This window comes from Rhinolophus hipposideros (genome assembly GCF_964194185.1).
Source record: "Rhinolophus hipposideros genome assembly, chromosome: 18".
In the NCBI taxonomy this organism is placed as follows: Eukaryota; Metazoa; Chordata; class Mammalia; order Chiroptera; family Rhinolophidae; genus Rhinolophus; species Rhinolophus hipposideros.
This window is the reverse complement of record NC_138064.1, coordinates 43,237,276-43,258,023: the sequence shown is the minus strand read 5'-3', so window position 1 is coordinate 43,258,023 and position 20,748 is coordinate 43,237,276. Positions and strand designations below refer to the sequence as shown.

The 20,748-nt window shown below is 35.3% G+C and overlaps 1 protein-coding gene across 3 annotated transcripts in view; it reads right to left on the bottom strand.

The window, feature by feature from the left end:
• Nucleotides 1-20,397, bottom strand: part of SEMA3C (semaphorin 3C) — a 183,011-nt gene extending 162,614 nt beyond the window's left edge. Inside the window, exons 1-2 of one of the 3 annotated variants that reach the window (XM_081080112.1) lie at nt 20,043-20,397; nt 17,896-18,036 (exon numbers count right to left, since the gene is read on the bottom strand). In XM_081080112.1, the coding sequence (XP_080936238.1) occupies nt 17,896-17,998 (103 nt within the window). In that variant the 5' untranslated portion in view covers nt 17,999-18,036; nt 20,043-20,397. Of the gene's footprint in view, nt 1-17,895; nt 18,076-20,042 lie in introns of those variants that run through there. The other 2 variants (XM_081080114.1, XM_081080113.1) reach the window with 2 other exon arrangements.
• Nucleotides 20,398-20,748: the final 351 nt, after the last annotated feature.

The following is a 20,748-nucleotide window of genomic DNA, read 5'->3' as shown; positions in this document are numbered from 1 at the left end:
ATCGAATAATGTGTTAAAGGAATCTCTCTAAACTAAGGTGGATGAATGGGGAGAAAAGGAATAAGAGACGGATGGACACAATATTCTTTATAAAAGCCTAAAAGCTTTTTCTCATATTGACCCATAATTTGCCCAAATCAATTCTAAGCAGATTTTCCAGTTTCCACTTTAAGGTGAACATAATTTATACTGTTGGAGCTTAATATGGATACTTACATACCTTTAAAAATGTCCACATTAGTAATGTACTTTAGCAAATTTATATTTAGTTATTAAAAATCTAATTTTTTCCCCAGAAGCAATTTTAGGAAAGGTTTTAAACTCCTGCCTCAGTATCAAATATTTATTCTAAAATTTGGAAACCAAAAATGAATATTTGTTTAAAGGCAATTTCATCTAAGCGCTCATGACACTGAATTTCATTTCCAAACCACAAATAGATGATGTATCTCAACTATAGGCCATTTTTAAATCAATTCCTGCTATACAGTCCATCAGCACCTGGGCTCTAAAAATTTTATTGTTTTGTGAAGAATTTCAGATGAAGCTTGATAATCTTTTTTTCTCACTTCAATTAAAAAAGGAAGAAAGAACAACAAGGGGATGTAAGGAAAACAAATACAAGGTGATAAAATGCTAGATAAATATATTTTACACTTTAAATGTCTAATGTAACATCTGAAATGTCTATACATAACTATATATATATACATATATATAGATAGATAGATAGATAAGTGTCAAATACATATTAGAAAATTAGAAAGATATGAGATGAAGTAAAGCAATGCATATCATTATAAAAGATTAAATAAAGACGAACTGTTGAAAATAAACACATTATAAAAGAGATAGCTATTTCCGGTAAGACGGCAGAATAGGTAAAAGCTTTGTTTACTTCCTCTCAGGACCACATTAATTACAACTAAACCACAGAACAACCATTACTGAGAATAGCCTGAGGTCTAGCTAAACCGAAGCCCTACAACTAAGGACATACCTCGAAGAAGCCACCTGGAGACTGGTAGGAGGGGCAGAGACGCGGGACAGGCTGGTCCCACACCTGCGTGTGACCATTAAAAATTAAGAGGGATATCTTGGCTATGGAGGTCCCCCCTGAGGAGTAAGGGGTCCCAGTCCCTCCGCAGCCCAGGGTTTCAGTACTGAGGATTGAAGTCCCCATAATTTCTGTCTGTAACAACTGTGGAGATTGTGGCTGATTGAGATGGAGGGCAGCAGGCATCCCGGGAGCTCCTCTTAAAGGGCCCAGGCTGACAGACTCACTCAATCTGAGCTCCTTCATGGGAGCAGCAGCTTGAAAGGCATCAGGTACATAAGAGCAGGAACTGAATTGTCTAGCTTTAGGGTGAGGGCTGAAGGAGCAGCTTTCTCTGGGACAGAGGGTCTGGTGGAAGCCACTGTTTCTTTGTTAAGCCCTCCCCCGCCCATATGCAGACGCAGGCAAGTGCCTCATCTGCATCTCCGTCAACCTGGTGAACACCTTTCATCTACCCTTCCTAGTTATTCCCTAAGACCATGCCCCACCAAACTTTCATGCACACCAAAGCAGTGTCCAATGGTATTTTAATACAAACCACCTGCCTTGTCTCATGCTGCGGACTTTCCTAAAATCTCTCAAAGTTTCATAAAACCCAAACAAATAGCATCTGGCTTCGGCATGTCCTGTACTTCTGGCTGAGCAGCTCTAAGATCAGCAGTAGTGACAGCCGGCCTCAGTTCACACTTGGCTTCTGAAGGTACCTCTGGCACAGTGTCGTCTCTGGACTGCTTTATGGCTCATGCCAGGTGGCCCCAGGCAGGGCACAGGCTGTGGATAAACTTGGCCTGCAGGGGTCCCCTCCTAGGGGACTCCTGGGCTGGTAGGCCCAGTGGCTAGCTGTGGACTGGGCTGTAGCATTACCCAGCCACCTCCAAGAATGACACATCCAACAGGCATACTGAGCAGACACCAGAGCTCTGTAGAGTCAGGCCCAGCAAAACAGCTCCTCCACTGTAGTCACAGCCAGTCCTCACAACCAATCAGCCTGAGGGTCAATCCCTCCCATAGATGTGCAAACAGCAACCAAGGCTCAACTACAACAGCAGGGCACACACAAGCCACACAGGGACACACCTGGAGTACCTGGCTCTGCTGATCAGGGGGTCTGCACCACTGGGCACCACAGGAACCTAGTACATAAGGTCAGTGTACTAAGACCAGGAAGCGTAACAGCCCTACTTAGAAACAAACACAGGGAGGCAGCCGAAATGGGAAGACAAAAGAACATGTCCCTAATGAAAGAATAAAACAAAGCTTCAGAAAAAGCAAAATAGAGATAAGCAATCTACCAGACACAGAGTTGAAAAGACTGGTTATAAAAATGCTCAGTGATCTCAGGGAGAACTTCAACAAAGAGATAGGAAACATAAAAATGGACATAGAAACTATAAAAAGAACCAGTCAGAAATAAAGAATACAATAACTGAAATGTAGAATACATTGGAGGGAATCAACAGATTAGATGAAGCAGAGGATTGAATCAGCAATTTAGAAGATAAGATAGCAGAAAATACCCAATCAAAACAGGAAAAAAATAATCCAGAAAAATGAGAGTTTAAGGGGCCTCTGTGACAACATTAAGAGTACCAACAACTGTATCATAGTGGTACCAGAAGGAGAAGAGAGAGAGCAAGGAATTGACATCGTATTTGAAGAAATAATGACTGAAAACTTCCTTAACCTGAGGAAGGAAATAGATGTATAAGCCCAGGAAGCACAGAGAGTCCCAAACAAGATGAACCCAAAAAGGTCAACACCAAGACACGTTATAATAAAAATGCCAAAGGTTAAAGACAAAGAAAGAATCTTAAAAGCAGCAAAGAAAAAGCAGTTAGTTACCTACAAGGGAGCTACTGTAAGACTATCAGCTGATTTATCAACAGAAACCTTGCAGGCCAGAAGGTACTGGCAGGAAATATTCAAAGTGATGTAAAGCAAGGACCTACAACCAGATTAATCTACCCAGCAAAGCTATCACTGAGAATCAAAGGACAGATAAATAGCTGCCCAGACAAGAAAAAAAACTAAAGGAGTTCCTCGCCACCAAACCAGTTCTACAAGGAATGTTAGAGGGACTTTTTTTAGACAAGAAAAAATAAGGTAAAAAATTAATAATAAAATGGCAATAACTACATATCTACCGTGTTTCCCCCAAAATAAGACCAGGTCTCATATTAATGTTTGCTCTAAAAGACTCATTAGGGCTTATGTTCAGGGGATGTCATCCTGAAAAATCATGCTAGGGCTTGCTTATTTTCTGGTTAGGTCTTATTTTCGGGGAAACATGGTATCAACAATTACTTTCAATATAAATGGATTAAATGCTCCAATCAAAAGACAGCATGGCTAAATGATTAAGAAAACAAGACCTTTACATATGCTGCCTACAAGAGACTCACTTCAGATCAAATGACTCACAGAGACTGAAAATAAAGGGATGGGAAAAAGATATTTCATGAAAATGGAAACAAATGAAAAAATAGCTGTGGTAGCAATTTAGACAAAATAGACTTGAAAACAAAGGCTGTAACAAGTGACAAAGAAGGATCCAGTAATTCCACTTCTGGGTAATTATTTGAAGAAATCCAAAATGCTACTTCAAGGGGCCATGTGCATCCATATGTTCATTACAGCACTGTTTACATTGGCCAAGATGTGGAGGCAGCATGGGTGTCCATCAATGGATGAGTAGAATACATAAATATTCCATTATTCATGTATGTATATATATAATATAATATAATATAATATAATATAATATATATTATGTTATATTATATAAAATATATTATATAATATATAATATATATAAGATTATATATATATGTATAAAATATGAATAATGGAATATTGCTTGGCCATGGAAGGGAATGGGTTCTCACCATCTGTGGCAGCATGGATGGACCTGGAGGGTATTGTGCTGGGTGAGGTAACTCAGACAAAGACAAATGCAATGTGAGTTCGCTTATATGTAGTATCAAAAAATAAAACAAACAAGCAAAAAAAAAAACAGAAACAAACTCAAAGATACAGAGAACATTTTGATGGTTGCCAGATGGGACAGGGGTTGGGAATGAGTGAAACAAGGGGATTAGTTGTTACAAAGTAGTCATGGCATAAGGGATGTAGTCAACAATATTGTAATAACTATGTATGGTGTCAGATGAGTACTAGATTTATTGGGGTGATAGATGAGAAGTGGGCAGGGTGACAAGGATGAAGGCATTAAAATATACCAATTGGTAGCTACAAAATAGTCTTGGGGATGTAAAGCACAGGGAATATAGTCAATAAGATGGTAATAACTATGCATATTGCCAAGTGAATACTAGATTAGTCAAGGGGATCACTTCTGAAATTATATAAACGTCTAACCACTATGCTTTACACCTGAAATTAATATAAAATAATACTGAGTATCAACTGTAATTGAAAAAAATATATAAAGAGAGGGAAAGCTGAAGGGGAATAAGAGGTCCAAATTTACAGGTATAAAACAAGTCATGGGGATGTAATGCACAGCATGGGGAATATAGTCTATAATATTGTGATAACGTGGTACAATGTCAGATGGTTGCTGGACTTATGTAGATCACTTCTTTAGGTATATAAATGATGAATAACTATTGTGTACACATGAAACTAATATAATATTGTATGTTAGCTATATTTTAATAAAATCTTAAAAAGAGAGAGACATAACTATTACAGATACAATAAGGAGAGAGGCAATCACTTCTTTTCACCTGAAGTCAGAATATTCCATTATTCTGCAGCAAAGCAATATGTGCATTTTCCTTCAACAAAATAGAGCCTATTGAATGTTGTTTTCCTGCTGTCATAGAAAATTGCTCATACCACTGTAGTTGATACCGGTAAATGAATAACCAAAGTTGACAGTACTATGTAATGATCTCTTTGTTTATCCTACTTTAGATATCAAAAAAAAAAAATACAACTGCATAGAACATATGCATTATCAGATCTCCCTGAAAAAAATTATGCATAATTAGATTTTCACACAAAGGTTTTAAAACTCCAGTCAAGTCATATCAGTAGGTTTTGAGTACTAATGGAAAATGGAATTGATGCAATTATATTGAACAGTGGCAGGAAGCATGGCTTTAAAAAGAATCAGCTTAAAGTAAAAAACAGAAAAATCACAGTTGCATGTGCGTTAAAGCTGTCAAGATGCTAAACTAAAAATCTGCTCTTGGTGCCAACTAAGCCCCTGACCGACTCTGGAAAGTAACTTTCTGAAGCCATGCCAATCCCTGTGCTTGAAAATAACATCTTAATTGGTTTCTTCTAATAAAATTCAAAATGCTCTTTTGGTGATGATAATAGACTCATTGTTTTATTCCAGCTTAATGTTCTGATCTCTTGGAATGTTCTGAGTAGAACTGCTCAGGGAGAAGGAAAAAAAAAGTCCCTGAGACTGAATTTATGGAGCGACAATTTGGCTGGATAGACCAGCAAAAGTTGGAAGCTTTTGATGCTAGAAAGATTGCTTCTATTTAAACGCAGATCTGTATGTAGTAGCAATGAAACACCAATATCTTCCCATTTTCTGTATCGTTGTTAAATAATAACATTTAGGCGTGAATACAAAACTAGGTTGATAATGTTTAAAGAATGCTTAAGGCTCTTACTGGCAGCGGGCACAGAATAAATTACCCAATAAGCCTTTTCAAATCAAGGGATAATTTAAGTCATGAGGTTTTGTTTTTGCTTGAGTTATGACCACTAGTGTATATTTAAGAGGTTGGAAAAATTATAAAAAGAGCTCCAAAATATTCACCACATGCTATTATCAGAACTTCTACACGCCTGGTCACCATCTTAAATATCTCTATTAAAAGTTTTTCAATCCAGTCTATTGTATGATCTGTATGCATATAGTCATAACTGTAATTCCATGAAATTCAATAAAAATATTATTTATTTTATATAAGCCAATTTTACAATCACTTTACTGCTATTTACTTATTCGTTAAACCCAGAAGTCCCTGGGTTAAGAATTATAGCTCTGTCGGAATTGTGTTTTTACATGTTGTCGCCCCTGCCAGTTAAAAGAAGCTGCGGTCCCATATAAGACTCCTACCTGACCCAAATGAGGAAGGTCAGGAATACTAGGGTGTTCGACTCCCCTTACAAAATTAGTTTCTAATTTTGTTAGTGTCTTAAAATTATCTTCAGACCCACTGTGTCCATTATCAAATTTCAGTAATGAATGAAGTGCCAATACGGTGCACTTCGCACAGTTTGTACAAATCTACGTGTATTTACATAGAAGAAAAGGTTTTTTTCTAATCCAAATTTTGTGAAATGAAGATTGTAAAAGACAAAAGCACATAATGAAAGATTATGTTTCATGCGCTATAACTGGGACTTCACTAACTCCTTGGCAAATGATGCTAACTAGTGTAACCCTAGCAACTTGGGTTGCACTTCGCTGGCTGTAAAAGCAGCAAGTGTAGTAAATAAATTTGGGTATTTCTTTACCATGCCTTTACATGTTATCTGCTGCATTTGCTCCCTTTATATTCCTGTCGTCTGTACCACAAATGCGTTGCATTTCTGGCTTTCTGGCTGGCTGTTATTCAGCAAGTCATTTACCAGCCATCAGTAATGGGAGGAGGCAAGGCCTCCAACTAATGGGAGGAGATAAGTCAGCAGAGTTTTTGTTCTGCTCCAAGTTCTTACTGTACACCTAAGTGTTACAGTAACATTTAAGAACTAAAGTGTTTGATCAGCTACTTATTATAATTATATAATTATAAATTTGTGGTATTTGAAACTTTAAAGTTAAAAAACCATAAATAATACCAGAAACATAATAGCGTTTTCCCTGACTCCTTCGTTTTTGTGATATGCCAATGTACACTTAGAAAATACCGAATTGGTATTGAAATATAATGAATCTTACTCATAAAGTATGTGTATATATGTATGTATGTACGCATGTACGTATGAGATGCTGCATTTATTTTTACTCAGATATATATCCCCACTCCATACTTCTTTCTTTAAAAGTAAAATTCTATACTAAGGAAATAACATGTTTTTCATAAAAGAATTTGGCAACTGATTCCTTAGTGCTATTACTTCTACAGAAACTCAAGGTTTTCTTTCTGTGAGATCAGCAGTCTGACCCTCTTTTTAGCAGAATAGCAATTATCTTCTGTAAAATTACATTGCTTTGACTCCTTTGGTCTGTCGATTCCATACAGACTAGAGACCTGATATTAGGCATTCCATTATGTATATGTATATATAAGATGGAGTATATAAGATGGAGTATGAGCAATCTTATATTCAAAGTCTAGTACCTGCTCATTTTTTATAAGAAAATAGTTTCAGTGAGGTAATAATTTAGGAGTTAATAAGGTAGACTATTTCATACTTTTATTATCAAGAATCTTCAAAGCTAGCAAGTGTTAAGATTGAGAAAAACAAGAATGTTAGGCTCTTTCACTGGCATGACTTCAAATTAGAATATTATTTTAGTGATTGTTTTACTTCTAAGGCCATACATTAATGAGAAAAGTAGAATTCTCTATTCTATGGATTGATGAAGGGGAAAATGGAATGCTGATGTACATTCCACATCAAATGAAACTCTTAATTAAAGAAAGATCAGTCACTTGAGAAAGGCAAGACAAGAAAAGTATGTTCATTAATTGATACGAATTAGAGACAAATAAACACATGCATAGATATGTTTGGTATAATATTTATGTATTGCCTCAATCTTTTCAAAGATAATTTAGAGGCATTTCTAATGTGGTGTTAAATATATTTAAAGTTTGTTGTATAATCCATAAATTATTGCTAAAAATCAATAGTTAGTTAAAAACTTAAGGTATGTTTATGCTTGTGCAGACTTTGAAACGCAAATAGCACGAGACGAATTTGTTCGTGTTCTTATTAATGGCCTAACATTTCAGCAGATATTGTCATATGTATTTTCAGAGTGTGTCTGATTCTCTACAAGCACGGTTCATAATTAATTTCCCTCTTCTTCTATCATTTCCCTCTTCTAGTCTTGTCTACCACCATCAAGCTGCAGTTACTCCTTAGCCAAGACGTTTAGCCCCTGTGGGCCTCCATGCCATCTACTTCATAGGCATTCTTTAATAAATGAGATATCAGGAGGAAATTCTCCCCAAAATAAAAGGATTCTGTAGATGTAGTGTATCACTACTGAGTGTTCTAAGGCAGTTAATTTCCACTGAATAAGGAGGGAGGGTTGAAATGATTTTTTTTTATAAGCACGCACCTTGGAAATGGAGAATGGACTTGCCATCTTTTACAGCTCAGCACATTGTTTCAGGAGTAGCGCTGCCCTAAAATAGCACCCGGCTTAGCACTTAGCTCTGCCTGTTATGTGTCCTTCTTGCCAACTCATACTCTGTGTTAGAAAATGGCTAACCCTCCTGTTCCTTGCTTTACAATTTTTCATTAACAACAGAGGTCCTCAATAACATATAAATGGAAACGCAGAAGTCAAAGGAGTTCTGGAATTTGCCCAAAGCTTGCAGCTTTCTTTCTCAATACTTTTATTTTTTGACAGTAATGAAACTAAAACCGATGTGACAGTTTTTTAACACCCCATTATATAAAAGATATTTAGGAAATGGAAAAATTGAGTGTGTCTCAGTGTTATACTTAGTTGATGCTGCAATGATACATAAAAAAAGAACACTTGAATCATTTTCTTTCTTTAAGAGAAACTGTAGGCTATGTTGAACTTATGGAGACACACCTTGATAAATTTGTATAGTGAGGTGAGGAGAGTGATTAATACACTTCTATAGTTATCCTTTGTCTGAGCTCAGACCTGCTCCCACAGCCACAAAGGGAGACCTCACCTACAGCAACAAAATCAACAACTTCCAGAGGGGTAGCTCCCTCGTTCTCACTTTGATGAATCCAAACTTGAAGGGGGGATTAGGGATGACATAGAAAATGAATTTTATTTATTTTCAGGAAGGCTTGATGTTCTAAGAGAAAAGCAAAAGTCTACTGTGACACCTTTAACATAGTAAAATGAATTTATAGAATGCCTTCCTGAGAAAATGTTACTTTCTTTTATTTTGTGATTTTTGTGGATCTTAAAACTTATTCTAGCAGTATCTATAGAAATGGTTCTGGCTTTGGAATCTGACAGCTTGTGTTTTAGTTGTGTCCCTTTCAAAATACGTGGCCTCAGGCAAGTTACTTTCTCAGTATCTCCATTATGAGGATAAAATAGTGCCCTATTCACAGTGTTAGAGAATTAAATGAGATTAACATATGTAACATATACTTTTTATCCACATATGTGAACAACATACCAATGTATTTGATCCATATGTGAACAGATATAAAGGTATCTAGCATCACTTGAATCATCATTTGATAGAAAGTTGAATCATAAATGTTTACATGTAACTATGGATAGTCATGGAATATGACACTTTTTTCATGCATTGCTTTGGTTGCATGACTGAATAAACATGGCACATAAGCCCACTCTTCTGATTTGAGATCACTGAAGCATACATTTTTTATTCCCAATTACAGGAACCTTGTACCATTAGGAATGGCTTAACATCACATCACCTTTTGGCAACAGAATTAAGCTTACTAGAATGAGAAAATTCACCAAGAACAAGAATTACGTTTTTATGATGAGAAAACATGGGTTTCCAACAGTTTTCTAATTTTTTTTAAAAAAAAGATCCACTGTATATCATTGTAGCACAGTTCTATCCTAATTTTTCCTGAGACATTCTATGCAATATTTTAAAACTTCTCCAACTTAAGGCTATGAAAGATTCTGTTTTATTTTGACTACAAGGGTCCCTATATCATACACATTACGGGAAAAATAGACTTGAAATTTCTTGGCAATTTCTTCTCATCTTCTATTCCCATTGTATTTTACAACAGCTTTAATTCGCTCTTTACGTCACAAATTTAGTACTACCCAACTTAAGACTCCTTATGGTTTAGTAATGTCTAACTCACACTTACGTTCACCAATCCTGTCCTGATTTAATTTATACTCTCACGGAGGAGGAATGCAAAGAGGTTCGTATTCACACAGAACCCATTATTGAATTTGGTTTTATTAAAACATGCAGGTGCTATTTAAGATGTTCAGCTGACATTTAACTGAGACCATCAGAAGGGGAGAAAAGAGACTTCAGTAACACAAGTTTTCCCAAGAACTCAGTATTTCAGGAGATTTAATACAACCAGAGTGAGCATTCTCCAAGATTTATGGAGAAATCAAGAACAATTGGCTTCATTTTTATCTCTTGGTGACCGTAAGACAAACTGTTTTCAACAAATGTGCCTTGAAATGTTAATGCTACCAGAGTTCATAAAGAGGCAATGTATTATTTGAGTTTATTGTCCAGTAGCATTTCATCAGCTTTTGGATTTAGCTCACTAGTGCACAGGGGTCCTTTTATTTGTTGTTTAATTAACAAAGCTTATTGTCAAATGAGGGAGATATTGCAAGATAAAATGTGTTTTGTAAACTTCCATGGTCTTTCCTTTATGTACTATCGGTGACTTACAGACTTTTACAACTTTATTAATATAAATTCAGCACTCAAAGAAGGCAAAAAGAATCACAAAGTAAATGACAGAATGGATAATCCTATGCAAGTGTAGTCTCCACACTTAATATACTTAATTCCCAATACAACTCACACTGACATTTTTTTTTTTATGTTTTTAAACCACAGTCACACCCATGTAAATGCAAAACTGAACCTTGGGCTGGAAAATTGGCCAATATTAGCTAAGGAAAAATGTATCCAAGTAGTGGAAATCTTTATGCAGTTTTAATCTTTTCCATCGTCATTTTCCTTTTGAGTTTTAGGCAATCAGTCACAGGCCGAGTGGGGTAAGGAGCAGTGTAGTACTAGTAGGAAGTCTTTACCGTTCTACTCCACACAAGCAAAGAATTAATAGCAGTCAAAAATAAGCGACTTTCTGCCATGAATTTAACTATCAATGAATTTTTTTTGAGCTTTCATAGCTTTATAAGCGATTTAAGATATTTCCTTGGGCACCTTAATAACTTATAAGAGTTTTGAGCCAGTAGAAAAACTAAAGTGGAACCAGACTGCTGCCGATTTAATAAAATACTATTCAGGCTTTTTGAAGCCTATGGGATATTGCATGCACCTTAGTTTTTATCCTACATCTTTATTTCAAGATATTATCTTTCTAGACATAAAACATTATCAATAAAAATGATAATCTAGTATTCATCAAGATTACTATAAAAAGTAAAGTCTGACAACTCAGAGGTTTGTACTGGCGAGACAAACATCTGCATGACTAAGTTATTGCTTCTTTGGTAATAGAGGCAGAGCTACTGCATAATTTTGTATAAGGTAACTTCTGAACAGCAGTTGATATCCAACCTTAAAACAGTAACAGAACAAGAAATGTTGCTATTTCAGTAACTTAATAATATATACCCTCATACCTTATATAAGATTAGCAAGTCCAGTAATTAAATCTCCTGAAGTATTCAATTTAAGGTCTAAAATTCTTCACATACAAAGTATTCCAGAGAGCAAGTATTCCTGAAAAAATTTCAATTTACTCACCAAAGTATGGAAAAACTTCTAATATACTACCTGACAGCCATTGCTTTAGGTGTATGTATAGAATCTGTATTTGGCATTACATGGATATATTTGTATTTGAATTTTACTTTACTTATATATTTCTATGGACATATGTACAGAGCGATATTTCATATCATGGTGCAGAAAAGGTTCAGAAATTATCCCGCATGCCCAGCTTCCTGAGGTTTTATGCTACTTTTAAATGCCCCAAAAGTAGCAAACTGCTGTCTATAATTTCAAGCCACACACTATCCATGACAATCATAAAAAGTACACCAAGTAGACTAGGTTCTTAATATGCTCAGCTCATCATGAACAATTGGACTTTTAAAAAATAGAATATTAAAAAAAATAATGCATGGGGGGCAATACTTTGAAATATCTAGACATGTTAGATAAGGTAGCGTATATAGATGCCAATGGTATTAAGAATGAAGACAACAGCCCTGACTGGCCACTGATCTAGTCCCTGTGGAAGGCTAGGTATATACGAGGCCTCTTCCCTGTAATATCGGAATACTAGGCTTCTAATCAGAATTCACAAAAAAACTCTCTGGCAGGAACTAGCTAAAGCTGATGGAGGTGAAATGTCTATTAGGGAAGGAAGTAGAATAACTAGGAGATTTGAGAATTAACCGGAAAGGTTTAATATAAAAGATTAATCTCCAGACCTCATTGAATTTTTAGTGCATGATATAGGAAAAGTTTGGAGGTAGACAGAGATATTTGACCATCAGCTATGTTCCAGGGGATGAGTCTAAAGTTCTCTGTGCACAAAGTAACAAAAATTCCTCTCTCAGGCTATTTATGTTCTAGTGCTATGATGAAAAACTGGGTATCTGTTGCATTCTACCTGTTATCTGTTATTGATTTTAAATTATGCAAAATTCACTAAAGGGTAGTAGTAGTAGTAGTATATCAAGGATCTTGGTTGGGAGGTGTAGTAGTTAGGGATATCAAATAACAAATATCAATCTCTATGCTAAGTGGAGGGGAAGTAATTATGTTACAAATCAAGGTCATATTTCTGCCCTAAAGGAATTTAAAAATACTAACTCTAATGCAAACCTCCGTGTAGTGTATTGTAATAGGATGAACCGTATACCACACAATACACTTTACAAACTTAATTCATTTAATTTTTAGAATAGTTCTATGAAGTATGTGTTATTCCCATTTTACAGATGATAAAATTCTAGATTTGGGAGATTAAGTAACTACCCCAATGTAGTATACCCAGAAAGTAGCAAACAACCATGGTTCAGAACAAGTTTTGTAGGACTTCAAAATCCACGAATTTTTGAAAATTGTTTGATTAGTTTTGTTCTTCCCTTTGCCCAGGTCCTTTACAAAAAAAGTTCTTGAAAGCACTGTAGGGAATAATTATGGAAGACTTTCTCAAAGGAGGTGATATTTAAAACAAAACTAAGTTTAATATCATATAATTTTAGGACAACAAGGGGTCTTAAGAGATAATTTAGTTTGTTTGTTTGTTTGTTTGTTTGTTATTTGGTCAAGATACTGAGGTCCTGACAAAGTTTCAGAGTTAATCAGTGAAGAATCAAGGACTAAAATTCTGATATTATTCTGGTTTCCATGTAAATGCTGTTCTCACTATACCACATCACCAATCTAATGTTCATACATTTATGTATATCAAAAATATATGTGTATTTAAACATATTTTTTAATATTTAAATAAACAATTTCTAGAGACTATTGGAATCATGACAACATTTTCCCCACTTTATTATAACTAAAATTTTGTTCGTATTTTTCATTATACGAAAAGATAAAAAGCATTACGTACATACAAAATACATTTCAGAATGAAGATTATTACCAGGAATAATCTGGGATATTTCATAATAAAAAAAGAGGTCAATTCATCAGGAGGAATAACGCTCCTTAATATGCCACTGTCTATTTCTCTTTTCAGCTACCTCAGTTTTTGCTTCATAGTTTTGAATGTCTGTTATTAGGTAAATACATAATTATAGTTGAAGAGTTCAACTTTTTTTGTCAGTAATCGAAAGAACAAATAAACAGAAAATCAGTAAAAATATAGAAAACACAACAAATCATCAACTGATTAAATCTAATTGGCATTAATACACTCATTGTGGCAAAAGCAGGATACACATTCTTTTCTATATGGACTATAATCCATATTGTAAAATGAGTTTCAATAAATTTTAAAGAATTAGAAGCACATGATGTATGTTCTTTGACAACAAAAAATTAAACCAGAGATCTATAATAAATACATATGTATATATGTGTGTGTGTGTGTGTGTGTGTGTGTGTGTGTATATATATGTATATATATATATATGAAACACCCAGATATTTATAAATTACACAACATATTTCTAAATAACCCATGGGTAAAATAAAACATAGTAGGAGGAATTAGAAGATATTTTGAACTGATTGAAAATGAAAACAGATTTGATCAAAATGTGTGGGGCACTGTTAAAGCAGTGTTTCAAGGGAAATTTATAGCATGGCTGCATAACTATTTATATTAGAAAAAACTTCTCAAATCAGTGGCCTAAGTTTTTACACTAACAATAAAAAAAAAAAAAAAAAACAAGAGCAAATTAAACACAAAGCAAGAGAAAAAAAGATAACTGAATTCTGGAAGATAAATCAAAAAAATATTAAACAAAATAATAGAAAAAAAAACAAACTAAAAGTTAATTGTTTAAAGAGATCAATAAAATGAAAAAAATGATCTCTAAACAGATAAGTCAGAACATAATGAAGTAGACACAAATTATCAATATCACTAGTGAAATAAAGAACATTACTACAGATCCTACAGATACAATGAGGATAATAAGATAATACGAATAACTTCAGTCAATAAATTTAATATCTTAGATTGAAAATCTGAATTACTGGCTGAGAAAATAATCTTATCATACGAATATATCTCATTTTTAAATTTAACACATTTAACTCAGTAGTCACATTTTGTGTATATTCAAACATAGACAATATTTCCATTTTTCTGAAACTCAGAACCTTTTCTTAAAAATAACAACTGATATCTTTAGTCAAATTACATTGTACATATTCCTGATTTTATAAAATACTACATGATAAAATCTTTGCTGGCTAAAGGCAAAATCTTTTCAACAATGATTTCCCTTGTATATTAGCAAGCAAAACAAGTTTGTTCTTTTATAGATATGTAGCCTTCCCTTTCCTTATGACTTTTATAGATTTCAAACATTTTCCTGGGGAAAAAATACAGTGTAAATAATGCTATTAAATGTGAACCTGTAAAACTGTTGTGTTTATTTTCCACACAAAAAATCAACTTAAACAAAAAGCATTTGCATGAACTTTATATTCATTTGAAAATCTATTTGGCATAAAATTAGAATCACAAAATTACAAAATGCAATATCTAATAGGAGCCACAGATCTCTTAACATGCAAGATTTAGCTAGCATAAATACAACTAATTAATAACATCTGAAGTACATTCTCCCATAGGACTGAAGACCATCTGGTTGGCCTTGCACTAAATCAATAGAGATGGCAAATCTTTAAATCATCGTTTCTTAAATGTTATCACTCCATCATTCCACCACAAGAAGAAGGGATGGAACTTGGAATGGGAGATAGGATCTCTTGTTCCATGCACCTTAAATTGAATGTGCTCTTAATTGCACTGTAAGACAAGACTTGAGAGGATTCTCCAAATTTCCTACCAGAAAGAGACAGAGGAGGAAACTGAAGAAAATTTCAAATTTCAAAAAGAGCCAGGAAGTAAAGTATTATGAGAGACTATAAAGATGCAAAAGACCTCTAGCCTGATATAACTTGAAATTATTTTAATTTTATTAAAAGAATCTTCTAATTCCTGAATTTTTGTTTGTGAAGTAATTATAGAAACTTTGAAATACGAAAATATACATCCATATGCATTTAAGTTGATATATATATATATATATATGGATATATATATGGATATATATGTCACATATATATGGATATATGTATATATATATGGATATATATGTGTGTGTGTGTGTGTGTGTGTATATGTCAACCCTGTACAAAGTTCTATATTTTTATATCAAGACAAACCATTTTGGAAGAAATTTAGCAACCTACTTATTGTTATACTCAGATAAGTCATCATAAAATCAATGAAAAACTTTAAATAATAGGAAATTCAGAACAGTCATCTCCAGCAGGTATTATCAAATCACTTAAGGAAATGACTATAAATTTATGATTAAAATTTTAATAATTGCTTTTGCCCAAGGTACATTTCCTATAATACTTTGCCTAATACATAGTTCATTTTAGGAGATTTTTTTTTGGTATTTACAAATAGTGAAATTTCATTAAGTTTATTCTCCCTGTTGATATATTCTTTAAAACAGTATCCAAATTAAGTGATATTTTATCTCTATGATTATTTCTTATTAAGACACTTGGGTAGCATAAAATAGCAGGAATTATAAAACTTATCATATCAATATCAATATCATATCAATAGCTTATTTTACCACGCTGTATTCTACATATGCTATAAATTAAGGTAAATGTTATTCTGCAAGAATCTGTTTTGAATTTGAAAGCATTTAAAATATTAGAGATGTAGTATTTTAAAAAGCCCACCATAACTTTTAGTCACTCTATCTGTCCTACATAGTACTGAAGTTTGGTTTTAAAAGATTGCATGACTGAATTTCTTCTGTATAAGACAAATTTTAATTGTCTCTTCAAATATAAACTTGATGCATTATCTCTGGTGACATACTTTTAATATTTACCTATTTTGGGTTAAATTTATGTTTTAAAAAGTTTGGTTAATTTTGATGTAATAGAGAGGACAGGTTTAGAAATAATCTGAGACCACTCCATCTTCCTATATACTGAGAGAAAAATAAAAATGAAGAGGGAAATCGTACTGCTCCATAATGCCTTTTTTCATTTGATTAGCTATTTCATAGTTCTCAACTTAGGAGGAAGGGTATAAACAGACTGCATAATGCTTTAGTAATTAAAAAAATTAAAATGACCTTACAAAGGGTCTGTTTTTGCTTTCTTCACAACTTAACTGAATAGTCATCAGTTTTAAAGGGGTAATACCTGGCTTAGAAGCTAAGGAAGCAAATAGAAGCTCACACAGTCTGAGTTCTAAATAAGGCTTCTCCAGAGCTTATGATGGCCTTAGAGAAAGCACTTGGTTACTTGAAAAACATAGCCCTTGGACTGATAAGTGTCAGTCATACTGCTGTTTGAAATTCAAGATAATAGAGAGTTTGAAAGACACTCTGCTACAGGAAGGTCTTAGGGCATACTGTTTCTCAAATGAAAATGAAAATGTGCCCAATGACACTGAGGTTTTATGCAGAGACAGAGTTGAAAGAATGAAAAATATAAATAACCCTGACTGATATGACGATCTTTCTGATCCATTTCTTTTTCCATCTGTCCAATTAATATGGGTTATTTGACTGAAATCATCCATCTGTTAGTCATTTGAACTACTTATATTAAAGCTCATGCATACATTTGGCAAACCACTCCCTTAGAGGACTTTATTATACCTTTTATTGTGAAAATTTTAAATCACACCCATTTCCCTAAGCTTCTGCAAATAACATCTGTATACAACAGCAATCAAAAGCATTTTTCCAAGTATTCTTGCAGTTACTTTTCAATTCATTAAGAGACTGCCAACCTCAGGAACTCCTTGTGGAAATAGACGAAACACCATTAGAAACATGGAGAACCTAGTTTCGAGGCCAATGCCCAAAATTTAATAGGAAAACGTATTCAGTAATTAAACCTGCATAGCTCTTTCTGTGGATGTGGATTAGCACGTAGGAGGTGTTTCTCCACCAAACTAGGTGACTATTAAGATCAGAGATTTTAGGCTTTGAGTTCTTCACCATCTCCCCCATGCACACACATGCAAATACAGAGAAACTTAAAAAGGGCAGAATATACTTAAGCATTTTTGTAAACAGATGCAATAGAGGGCTTTTGTCTATTAACCAATAATTTGAAATAGCTATGTCATCCAAAAAGAAGTCCTGTAAATATTTTTAAAACTAATCAATACTCAATAATACTTTACTGTCTTTAATTTTTTAATATTGAGAAGAAATTATAAAAATAAATAAATAACATTTTCCCCAGAGTATTTGTCAACTTTCTTACCATCAAATGTTAAATAAACTCTTGCTTGGGGCTGAGAAGATCCTTTTACACAGACAGAAAAAACAAATACTCCAACCAACACGCAAATTGCCTGGAATGCCATTTCTTCAGATTTTCAAGTTAAGATCCAAGGGAAAATACCTTTAGAAGAGAGATAAGTTTCTTACATTTCAGATCACATTTCAGGAGCACACCCACACATACAAAACCAGCAATCTAGACAGAGCACCCTATTCACAAAAGACATTTCTGAACTTTTATAGTCATGCAAACAGTAGGAGGTGCTATGACTTTGCTTCTTAGATGTGAACATTTAGATTTGATTCATTTGGCCTGACCGTCTTTGAAAAAGAGAAACTATTTCATCTTCCAGAAAATAATTCTAATATTAAAGCAGAACACAGCAGCCAGGAAAAAGTTATTGATTCCCAAAGGAAAATACAATATTTAAACTTGATCTTCTCTCTAAAACTCACATACACTTAAATGACTTGAGAATGGTATCAATCGGTATTAGTGGATGAAAACGTCTCTTTCTACCATAAATACAGTAGTAGTAGGAAAATCCCACATGAACATTCACGTGTACCCACTCACTTCTATACTCATTAGCTCTCTTGGAGTACTCGTCTCTGAAATGGTGTTTCCATACATAAATCTACATGTGTTCAATCCTCAATCACTAAAATCACTTGAATCAATTATCAGCCAGTTAGTTTATACAGATGACCGTGCAGCTGTTAAATGAAGCAGATGAGGTAACCATGGATTCGTGCCAAATTCAAACCAATGACCTAGTGGTGAGCAATCCAGTGAACCATGTATCCCTCAAATGCATATTTAAAATAAATCAACCAGAAAGTGGCTGTCAAAATTCCAAAAGATAAATCAGGGAGATAAATATTACTGTTTGGAACTGAGGCTATAAAATTGATACATGCTATTAAGTAATGTCTGAATACCAAGGAAAATCAGGTAATGTGTAACTACAGATCTGTGAGAGCGCCAGAGGCTACAGCATGCAGAATAAACTCTGGACCATTAAAAAAAAAAAAGCATCATTTTGAGTTAGCATAATTATACACTAAAATTACATGACACAGTTTAATCTAGAAATTTACTTTATAGGTTATAATAATTCTGATCAATATTTTGAGCCTTTTAAAATCAAAATTTATAATGAATTTTATTTAATAAAGAAATGCCACTAAAAATTGAAAAGATTGCTTGATTAATGAAGAAGAAAAAGAACAATTAAACTGAACATGCCATTTTAAACAAAAATTATAAGTTGATTTCCTAGGTGGTACATATGTAATGAGAGAAACAATAACAATATCGTATGTCTCTTTTACCACACAGATGGAGGAAACCTTAGAGATGTTTGTGTTGGTAATTTTCAAAAGAAACAGTTTCTTCCTGCTTCCACAACCTCTTCACCCTGTCATCCCTAAATTAACTTAGAAGAAAATTGATTCTATGGGGTGACTTTCCCTTAGTAATTTGCTCCCTGGTTTTGTTGACTTTATAATAAAAGGTAAAAAAAAAAAAGCCATAAATATACCTAACCTTTGTCTCTCTATTAAGGAAGCTGATAATATTTACACAATTTTACGTACTGGTTTTATCAGTTATCTGGTATGTCTCTCCAAAAGAGACACATGCCACAGATTGCAAAGAATAATACTGGAGATGGAATGACAGGTCATATGAAGGGAATATACAGTGCAATGCGATTTCAAGCCTACGTAGAGAGGAGAAGTGACTCAAAGTCAAGTGTCTTATACGTGGCCCCCCCCTCCCCATTTTATAACTTCTTCCATTTAACTCACTTAGACATGCTGCTTGTTTTCACTTCTGATCGAAACAGCAATAACACGTAAGTAAAGGCCTCTCCTATGTTCTCTCCAGCAATTTTGTCTTAGAAGTCCCTGAAATCCTCAACTCGAAACTCTCTGCAGGTGTCATAACCTAACGAAACAACTCACGCCGGGCTCTCAGCAAGGGAACCAGTTCCCTGACAAACTGCATGTGCTCTTAAGAAAATATCCAGACTGGAGCTCAGCGATGTGTGAGAAGTCGACACAGGGACCCAAAAGTTGTATTTTGCCAACTCTGTGATGCTGAAAAGAAGGAATGCAGCTTACCGAGACGCGAAGAGATCCGCACGGAAAACTCAATCTGCTCCCGCTGGGGGCTCCGCGTGCGTCTCTCGTCCGGTTCCCAGAAGGCTCGATCTAGAGCGTCCCAGGGGTGAAATTCTTTCTTCCCGGTCCTCTGAGTTTCTTTGTAAAAGAACCCTCAGCGATGCAGTGCGGTGGCACCCGGAGCCCTTCTCGGCGTCGCTCAATCCAGCACCTCGGAGTGAATGGAAAGTGGCCGGGCGCGGGGGGCGAGCGCTCGGGTGTCCGGTTACAGCGACGCGGCGCGCGGCTCGGGCTGCCCCCGGCGCGCCGCCCTGCACTCCCGGCCGCAGCTCCGCCGGCCGCCACGCCCCACCCCGAGCGCGCCCGCCGCAGGAGGGTGGCCGGGAGCCGGGAGCCGCGAGGGCGGGCGGGCGGGGCCCTCCCGGGACGCGCCTCCGGGAGCTGCGGGAATGCGCGGCGGCCGGCTGGGCCGCTCCGCGCCGCTCTTCCCCGGCCCGCGACGGAAGGAGCAGCTTGCAGGGTGCGCTCCAAGGTTTCTGTCTGTTACCGGCACCTCCTGGAAAGCGTACAGGCTCTGCCTGGCCGTGAGCATCAAAGTGCAAAGCGGTGGATTTTTTTTTTTTTTTGTAAGAACTATCACTGCATCCTTTTAAGGCAAAGAGATGGGTTTTCAAAAGAGCCTGAGTTGTGGTCCTATTCCTGCAGC